Source organism: Pipra filicauda, unplaced genomic scaffold, assembly GCF_003945595.2.
Source record: "Pipra filicauda isolate LSUMZ 115617 unplaced genomic scaffold, ASM394559v2 scaffold167_size3244652_pilon, whole genome shotgun sequence".
Classification (NCBI taxonomy): Eukaryota; Metazoa; Chordata; class Aves; order Passeriformes; family Pipridae; genus Pipra; species Pipra filicauda.
This window is the reverse complement of record NW_024104184.1, coordinates 1,448,710-1,458,533: the sequence shown is the minus strand read 5'-3', so window position 1 is coordinate 1,458,533 and position 9,824 is coordinate 1,448,710. Positions and strand designations below refer to the sequence as shown.

The 9,824-nt window shown below is 42.9% G+C and overlaps 1 protein-coding gene across 3 annotated transcripts; it reads left to right on the top strand.

Moving 5' to 3' along the window:
• Positions 1-389: 389 nt before the first annotated feature.
• Positions 390-9,495, top strand: CBLL1 (Cbl proto-oncogene like 1). 3 transcript variants are annotated; one of them, XM_027731929.2, is made up of 6 exons: positions 390-417; positions 2,934-3,101; positions 3,440-3,537; positions 3,801-3,884; positions 4,698-4,771; positions 5,282-9,495. In XM_027731929.2, the coding sequence occupies exons 1-6, from the start codon at positions 405-407 to the stop codon at positions 6,321-6,323; spliced, it is 1,479 nt and encodes a 492-aa protein (XP_027587730.1). In that variant the 5' UTR covers positions 390-404; the 3' UTR covers positions 6,324-9,495. The 3 variants fall into 3 exon arrangements, with proteins under 3 accessions (XP_027587730.1, XP_027587726.1, XP_027587727.1); XM_027731925.2 differs by having other exon boundaries at positions 3,437-3,537; XM_027731926.2 differs by lacking the exon at positions 390-417 and adding an exon at positions 764-980 and having other exon boundaries at positions 3,437-3,537.
• Positions 9,496-9,824: the final 329 nt, after the last annotated feature.

Sequence of the window (9,824 nt, the reverse complement as noted above, 5' to 3'; positions counted from 1 at the left end):
GAAGTTCACCGTTACATCATTTCTACAGCCCGATTGTCAGGAATCTGCCGTTCCCATGTTAAAACTCAAGGCTGACCATGCGGTGTCAGACCTCTCCAGTGTGTACTACAAACTGGGGCAGGGGGGGCCGCCGTGGATCCTGCACTGAGAGACACCTCTCATAATTTCACCCTTCTCCACGAACCCAGAGGGTCGCGCCTCCTACTCTCAACTACTCGCGGCGCTGCACCCCCGGGGACCGCGGTCCCGGCAGGCGGGAGCGGGTCTCGGTGTGAGGCGGCCCCGCCGTGCCCGGACCGTCCCGGCCCGTCCCTCCCCCCGCCACTCCGGGTCCTCCCGCGGCGGCCCCGCCCCCGCCGCTTCCGGGCGCGCCCTTCCGCTCCCAGAGCGCCGCGCGCCGCATCATGGACCACAATGGTGAGCGGGGGAGGCGGGGGTCTGGTTGGGCCCGGCCCGCCCGCACCGCGCCCGCCGCCAGACGAGGGGCGGCCACGCGGGTCTGTGGGCGCGGGGGCGGCACCGGGGCGGCGGCGGGACCGGCCCGGCCCGGCCCGGCCGTCGGGAGCGCCGGCGGGGCCCGGGCGCGCCGCGGTTCCCCGCGCGGCGGGGCCTGTTCGCGTCCCGGGCGGGCGCGGCGGCCCCGGCGCTGCCCCCGGCTCGGCGGTCCCGGCGCTGCCCCGCGCCGAGGGGGCTCGGCCGGGCTGGGGGGCCGCTGCCAGCGGGACCCCCGTACCGGGCGGAGCTGAGCCCCGTGGGCTGCGCTGATCCGGCCGAGTGCCCGGGCCCGGCCGCAGGCTGGGGCGCTCCGGAGGTGCTGGAGGGACGCTCGTTTGGCCGCGGGGTTTCCAGGGATCGTTACCCACAGTGTGTTTTCTGGTGCCATAGCTGTGGCCTGAGAGGAATCCCTCTCCTATGCTGAAATTTGATTTCGTAGCTGTGGCCCTGCGCTGGTGAGCGTGCTGGCGGAGTGCAGTGTATTGGTGAGAGGACGTCGGCTTTTTGCTAGGGTGTTCTGGAGCGGTTTTTTACCTTTCCCTTAGCAAAGATTGCATTATAAATCTGTATCTATATGGTATCTGACCTATATAAATGGATTTTAATAAAGCCTGAAGTGCAAAAATAAAACCTAAGGTGATGAAAGTGACATTTAAGGAGATGACATCGCCTCTAATTAGTAGACTTCTCTAAGTAGTCTTAACAACCTTGGGATGTTTGTTGTATTTCTCTTCTGGATGTAATCCTGCTAATTATGCTCACGCAGACTGGAATTTCTTATCCTTCTTATTCATGTGAGACATGAATGACTAATAAACTTGCTAGTTTGGATTAGTTGAGCAGCTAACTCATGTAAATATTCCTGGCTTGCAAGAGTATCTGGAAGAAAAACATCAGAACTTAATAGTTTCCTTTTGGCAATTCAATGGACTAAATAATACACAAGTTTGGGGTTTTTAAAATTTGTTTTAGTTGTCCCTATTTGCAAATGGACTGAGGTTCTGCATGGACTTTTTTTGGTTTATAGAGTTGTGGGTTTGTGTATTCTGGTGGAAAACAGCTTTACCTGTGATGTTGTGGTCCAGCAGGCCCCAGGGAAGCCCTGTGTGTAGTTGAGTGTTTGCAGGTTCATCTGGGCAGCCTAAGCAAATAACAAATGACCAGAAGTAAAAACAAGCTTTATTGCTGTACCTTTTTGCATATTGCCTTTTAGAGTGAAGCATGTCAACCACAGTGCTAAGAGGAATTTGATCTGTCAGAGGACGTTGAGGGCTTTGGGTTTTGAGGTGAAGTGACTGGCAGGGCCCAGTCCCAGTTTGAGGCTGACACGTTTCGTTTCCCGGCTCTGGGGTAGCTGCTGAATAATTCAGAGCAATCTCTTTTTCCTTGTTTTTCCTTCTACTTGTTGCATTGTGTGGAATGATTGTAGGCTTTGAGGGACAGTAGTTAGTGAGGCGTATCACTAAAGGGCCCTAGTTTCAGTGTCCAGGTGCTGCTGTGCTGCAATCCCTTGAGGCCTCAGCAGTCATCCCGGTGCTGTACCCGCAGAACAGCAGGGCTGAAACAGCTTGTGGCTCACCCCTTCCAGGCTGAGCATGCCTTGCTTCGAAACAACTGCCAGAAGAGCATCTTCAGTTAAAATCTGAGTGAGCTGGGAAGATTTTTGAAGGGCATAACTTTGTTTTTATGTGACTAAGATGCTATGCAGTGGTTTCAGGAAAACTCACTGGAGGTTGAGGTTGTTAAACTCACTTTGTTAGTGTTGCTGGTTGCAATACCTGCTCTGGGTTATTAATTGGAGCCCGTACCTGCTGATGCACATGTTAGACTATTTCTTGCTTCCTTTGCCCTGGTACTCAGATTTAAATCTGGTTAAAGAGAATTCTGTGCATAGTGGGGAATAATTTTCAGTATAGGCAGGATACAACCACGTACTCCTAAGTACCCATATTTTTGTGAAACCCTATGGTAAACTTCTAAGTGATATGTCAAGATGCTGAGTTAATATAGAAGCTAGTTTCCTTCCTACTGTAATAAAAAATTTACAGAAATTGTAAAAATTTTCTCAGAAGTTCTTTGTTGTCAGGGTTGTACAACAAATTGACTCTTCAGTGCTATCCATACTGTGAAAGGAGCTATACAATTAATTTTTTTTTCTGTTGTGGAGAAATGACAGACCAGCCAGCTTATTTAAATGGCTTTATTTTTACAACTAGACTTCCTAAAATCACAGCTGTTCCCAGTACAGTTTTGTGACTTGACTTCTGGAAGAAATTGTATGTGAAGATACTTATTTTCTAGTGATTGAATTTTGATATATTGTATGACTCTTAAGCTTTAAACATTGCTTTTCTTACAACTTTCTGTTAATATTTAGCCTCTTTAGAAACTATTAGATAACTGAATTAATAGATAATTTTTGTTATTTTCTTTCACAGACAATGATTTGCAAGGAACAAATAGTTCAGGATCATTGGGTGGTCTTGATGTCCGTAGAAGAATCCCTATAAAACTTATTTCAAAACAGACCAATAAAACCAAACCTGCACCTCGAACTCCAAGAACTATGAACAGGATGCCTTCGAAGACACAAGCTGGTGATGAAGGTAAATTAATATAAATTCCCTGTAGTAGGGAACTGTATTATTCTGCAGCTTGTTCAAGACTTTATTCAGTCTTGGAGACTTAGTGTCCAGGGTTCTGTCCAAGTTCAAATTTCCAGGTACTGCTGCACTGCAGGGCTTAAATAGTGCCCATTTCCAAAAAAGACTGTCTTACTACTTTGACTCTGTTTCTGTAGAATGGTCTCAGCAGACTGGAAATTCTGTGGCATTATTTGATGATTTCAATATAAATGACCCATGCTCTTAATAGCAGCTAATGTCAATTAGAAAAGTGTTGTGGTTGGCTCGTGTCTTTCTTCTCTTTCTCCTTTCCACAGAAGAATTTGATTATAACAAAGAGGAGCGATACGAATGCAAAGGAGGTGAAATGTTTGGCAATCAAAGGAGATTTCCAGGACCCATCTTTTGGGACTATAAGGTAAAGTCATGGATTGGAAGTCATGAGTCTTTGCCTGTGTGTCACACCAAGCTGTAGGTAGTCCTGGTGGATACTTTGTTTATTAAAAGTGTTTCCCATTATTTTTGACTGATTAAAAATACATTCTCTGCTTTGTCCTGTTTGTAGTGTTCTTGCTTCCTTCTCAGCTAATTCAGAAATAACAAGTGTGTTAATGATAATTGAAACGAGAAGCTTTAGTAATGTTGGGGTTTGTTTTCCCACTCCCTTCTCTATCCTATCAGATAAACTTGCTGGGGGAAAAGGATGATACACCGGTCCATTTTTGTGATAAGTGTGGATTGCCCATCAAAATGTATGGACGCATGGTAAGTAAAAGTACCAGTGGAAGATGCAGCTGTGGTTTCCCTTTAGGTGAAATTAGGTTTTGCTGTGTCTGTGTGAGGCTTCTAGAGGTTACTGATTTCAGCAGGCATCTGAATAAACTTCATAATAGTATCAGGATGAAACAGGGAGCCTTCACTGCTGAAGTATTTTTGTTCCGTCTGTGTGACTGATTTTGCTTTACCCTTTGATTTAATAAAGTTTGAAAATGTTAAACAAAAAATCATAACACTCACCAACAAAAAAACCTTCAAGTTCCATGGGTTTTTATCTTGCACCACTTAGGTTTAAAAATAAGCTTTTTATCTCAGTTGAAGACTTGAAATGAAGTTAGAAAACACTGCTCGCTTTTATGTCCCTTTAAAAATCCCTGAGATTAATTTAGATTTTTAAGAATGATGTAAGAAGCTTCAGGATCTGACTTAATGACAGTTAATGCTTTTAAAATTTCCCTCCCTTGCCAGCAGGACAAGCGTAATCAGATTGCATGTGCAGCTTCTGTGGATGTTCAGTGTTGGCATTAGTGCAAAATACAAACTTTTGCTGATATTTTACCAACACTTAAAAAACCCAAACAACACTACCCAGAAAAACCCCAAACTCTAACACAAACTGTTCTAAAAGGTTTCTATGTAAATATGCTGTAAACCGTTAACCACCTCTATGCTTGTTCACTTCATAGATAACTTAGTTACTTTTATTATTATAAATTGTGTGATGGAGGGAGGAACTGTATTCTGCAAAATGACGAAGATATTTATATACAATGTCTTAACAGAGCAATTTTTTGTCTCTAGATACCCTGCAAGCATGTTTTCTGCTATGACTGTGCTATACTACATGAGAAAAAGGGAGACAAGATGTGTCCAGGGTAAGTTATCTCAAGATTTGTTATTAAAGGCAATGTAGGAAAGTAAATATCTTATTTCAGATACTTTTATTAGCATGGCTCTTATTTATATACATTTAGCAGAGACAGTAGAGTACGCTGTTCTTTCTAGTTTTCAATCCCATATTTTGGGATTGTAAGGGATCGGTGTTTACTTTACTGTTCAAGTATTTGGGTAAGTAACCTGTTACTGCTCTAATTTGAAAAGGAATAAACAGCAGTTTAATTTACTTAGTGAGAGTGACCCTTGTTAAGTCTTAATGCACAGAAGGAATTCATGCAAGGGGGAGGTGCTACTTACAAAATTCTACCTCATTCTTTCATAGTTATGTTTAGATACTTAAAAACTAGATAAACTTCAAAATTGATGAAAAGTAGAGGAAAACAGTCAGTTCTAATTTGGCTAATTGTTAACTGATTGACTTTTAACAAGAAAAAATACATATCGAGCTCTCTGTGATGACAATAAACCAATACTCTCTTTTGATTTAGCTGTAACGAGCCTGTGCAGCGAATTGAGCAGTGTGTACGAGGGTCTCTCTTCATGTGTAGCATTGTTCAAGGGTGCAAGAGAACTTACCTGTCACAGAGGGACTTACAAGCTCACATCAACCACCGTCACATGAGAGCTGGAAAGCCTGTTACTCGTCCTCCCATTGAACCTGTGCATCCTCCTATTGCCCCGCCACCTGCCGAAATTCCTGAGCGTTTCATAATGCCACCCGAGAAACATCACATGAGCCACATTCCGCCAAAGCAGCACATCATGATGCCACCACCTCCTTTACAGCATGTGCCACATGAGCACTATAACCAGCCCCACGAAGACATCCGTGCTCCCCCTGCAGAGATGTCCATGGCTCCACCGCCCCCTCGCCCCGTCAGCCAGGACACCTTCCGCATTTCGACGAGGAAACACAGCAACTTGATAACTGTCCCTATTCAGGATGATTCGAATTCAGGTGCTCGAGAACCACCTCCACCAGCCCCTGCACCTGCCCACCATCATCCTGAGTATCAGGGCCAACCAGTGGTATCGCACCCTCATCATATAATGCCTCCACAGCAGCACTACGCGCCGCCCCCGCCGCCACCACCACCAATTAGCCACCCGCTGCAGCACCCTCCCCAGGCAGCAGGTACTCCTCACATGGTGTATAGCCAAGCTCCTCCACCACCAATGACCTCTGCTCCTCCTCCAATAACCCCGCCGCCCGGACATATCATTGCCCAGATGCCGCCATACATGAACCATCCTCCTCCAGGACCTCCCCCTCCTCAGCACGGAGGCCCACCTGTAAATGTAAATGCACCCCCTCCCCATCACTATAATCCTAACTCTTTGCCACAGTTCAGTGAAGATCAAGGAACTCTGAGTCCCCCTTTCACACAGCCCGGGGGAATGAGTCCAGGGATATGGCCAGCTCCCAGGGGGCCACCTCCACCTCCAAGGATGCAAGGGCCTCCTGCTCAGGCCCCCCTTCCTGGACCACACCACCCTGATCAAGCCAGATACAGACCCTATTACCAATGATACAAGCAATTATATGAATAGAGAGTGCTATGAAGAGGATAAAATTATATACAGCAGCCTTTTAATTGTTTTGGGGTTATTTTGTTGTGGTTTTTTTAAAATACTGTCATTTTGGCTGTAAGACATTTTGAGGTTTGAATCTTAAATGACTTTTAAGCCTTGGCCGTAGAACTCTGACTTCAAATATTCTGTAGTGCTAAAATAAGTGGCTTAGTAGACCACAGTTGCATTTTAACAGAACTTCTGTTGCTAGTGTGGCTAAATTGTCCTAATTATTACAAGATTATCACTTGTAATATTATTTTCTGGAGAAAATGAACACGTGTTGTACCATTCTGAATATTGTTTTTGTTAAATCCAGTGTTTTTGTTAACCTGTGTACAATAATTAAATTGAAATATGGTTGTAAACATGGTGAGTTTTTATATGAAGTTAACATACACATAGTTCTGGGACACCATTTCAACACTAATACTTTCCAAATGGGTAGCACAGTGAAATCTTAAGGGAACTTTAATATTTCTCCTACTACCTTTCACCATTACTCATTCAGGCTATAGTGAATTCATGGCACTAGAAATCAGACATGCAGATTTCTGCATTTACTGCATTTCAACTTCTCAATTTTTTTTTTCTTTAAATTTGTGCAGCAAGATGAGTCTATCAAAGATATAGCTTTGGGCATGACACAAAAAGATGTATTGTGGCGGTTTTGTTTGCTTTTGTTTGGGTTTTTGGAGTTTGTTTTAAAGCTAGTTTTGATTCAGAAGGCTCTGCTTACATGTAAACATGAGCTGAAATCAAACTATTGTATTTACCTATGGCTATGTGTGGAAGTGTTTGTGAATTGGTTTGCCATGTCTGTGAGAAGCAGCTCATTTTGGGTAGGGAAGTGGTGTTTGCCGCTCTCACTTTATACTGTATGCAGTAGGAAAACTTCACATTTGGATAATCTGAAAGAAGTGATCTGAAATCCTGTGTGAAATCTTGTATGCATGTGAAGGCAAAAATGGCTCTGCCAGCATTATTTTCTTTCAGTAACTAACAAACACATGAGGAACTTTCAAGAATCCCCTTCTGTTACTGTTGACTGGGAGGAGGCAGACTTAGGCACATTTATGTTACAGCATATAACTTCATCTGGGAGGAAATCTGCACGTCTGGTTAATATCCTTGGACTCTGCAAAGCCAAACTCAGGCCTGACATACCTGTGTTACAGGGACTCACTGATGGTTCTGTGTTCAGGGCTCACGTGGTTCCTGAGGGCACTGCATGGCAGGTGTTCGTGCAGGGCAGTGCATTCACTCACCAGTGCCCTCTGTTTGGGAAAATCACACATTCTGAAATGACCTCCTACCTGTCCACTGCAGGTGGTGAGGAAATAAGGCAACTCTTTCCATCATGCTAGTTTTTAGAAGTAAGTCAGGTTGCATACTTCTGTTATATATTAGTCTGCTGTGAAGCAGATGAAGGCTTCAAACTTAATATTTCTGTGTCCAAACCTGTTCTTGGAGTTACTGACAAAGTGCTTTTCTGAAAATGCTGAGGAAGTTTAATTGATTAAGGGAAAACAGCAGCTTTTGCTCCATCAAAAAGCACAAAAGTTGAATGTATGTCACTGTAGACAATGTGTGAGAATTTTTTTCTCTATTTAAGGCAAAGGTGATGATGTATGTCATACGGACAGTGACATACCACCCAAAAAATCGGTGGGATCCCTCAAATTGTTTAGTGACTGTGGACCTAAAATCTTTGCGATGGAGGACTTAATCAAAAAGTCATCCTGTACAGGCAGGACTTGGACTTGGGTCAAGCGTCTGTATCTTGCTTATAAGAGGAAGACCTAAATAAGTTTTTTAAATTATTGAGTCTTAAGCATACCTATGTAACCAAGGGCACTGTTGGTGTTTTCACATTTACAAATCTTAAAGATGCCTCCATTGGTTGAAAACTTGTGTTAACTGTCTTTTAAATTTTTTTTATGGGTTTGGGCTGTGTTTTGGGGTGGTTTTTTTCTTGGTTAGTTGGGGTTTTTTTGCAAAATACCTGGTCATTTTACTGTGAAGTTCTAAAATTCGTATATTGTATTTAATTGTATAATTGACAGCCCTAGAAATGGTGGCATGTACTTGTGATTTCTTTGGATTCCTTAAGTCTTACTGTAAAGACAAACATTTGAATTAATTATGTTTATTTTGAATAAATATCCCTCTCTGGGGCAGTGATCTCGCTCCCAAAGCATTGCCAAGCAGATCTCAAGTTCTGAAGAGAACTTTGACAACCTTTAAATTTGTTAGCCATTGTAAGTTCCTGTAACAATGTCACATAAAAAGGAGTTTGATGATGGCTTGTGTCTCCCATGGAATGCAAGAAAGGGCACCAGCAGATGGCCTGAAAACATCTGTGCTTTAGATTCTTGTCTCCTTACACTTTATCCATGATTCCATCTATAACTTTCCTTAAAGGATTGCCTGCAGCCATGCATACTTTACAATAAGCAGACTAATTGTGGGAACATATACTTTGTGGTGATTTTCTTTTTAATACTATTAACATAAAGATTGGTTACTTAGATGCAATAAGTGATATTTTTCATGCCTTTTAAAAGAGAAAAATTAAAAATGTGAATTATTTTTTAAAAATATGATCCAAGAGAATTATAAAACCTTACTGAATGGAGTTTCCACTTCCTTTCACTTCCTGCTCTCAAAGGAGTATCAAATTCTGTTTACTAAAAACTGAAGTGTAAGTAACTTCACTATTCATTCCGTGAAAACCTCTCTCCTGTGTTATGTGAAGTCAGGTGTTCTCAAAAGGACAGTTGTGAATACACTTCCCCTATGGATCAAGACTGAACACACCCCTCTGTTCTTCAACTGTTTTCTGCTCTGTAAAACTAGTGCCTGATTTTGTATCGTTTCTCTCTCTGTGATTTGCTGGGCTGCTGACAGAAGCAGGCACAGGTTCACATGGGAAGTCCTCTCGAGCCTGCGAAACTGGAGGAGCACAGTGGATTGCAGCTGCCAATTAGTACTGAATGTATGGGAAATAAGCTTGAACTTTTTGTATATATGATACAGAATGCAACACAGCAGAGGAATGTGCAAGGGTTGGGTTCATTTTCATCCTGATTACATTTCTGAAGTAAATACCAGCATCATACAAGTTGTATTTTCCCTTTTCCCTAGTTTTTATTTTATGAGGTTAAAAACAATTCTTAGCACTTCATAAATCATCTTGATGTAGTAATTGTGCCTTCACAATTGTGAGGTTTTTCACTATGTCACATATTTTAGTCACACTAATGATTCATACAAGTTTGTAAACTGAACTGGCTGCATTCGTTAGGGCAGTGTGAGTGAGAATAATGAAGTTTAAAGCTTCTTTCAGTCTTGACTTAGCCATAAGACAGCAACTTCAGAAAGTTTTCCTACTCTGAATTGGATCTCCTTATTCTCTTAAGTATGGGGCATTAATTTGTTGGTTTTTTTTCATTAGTG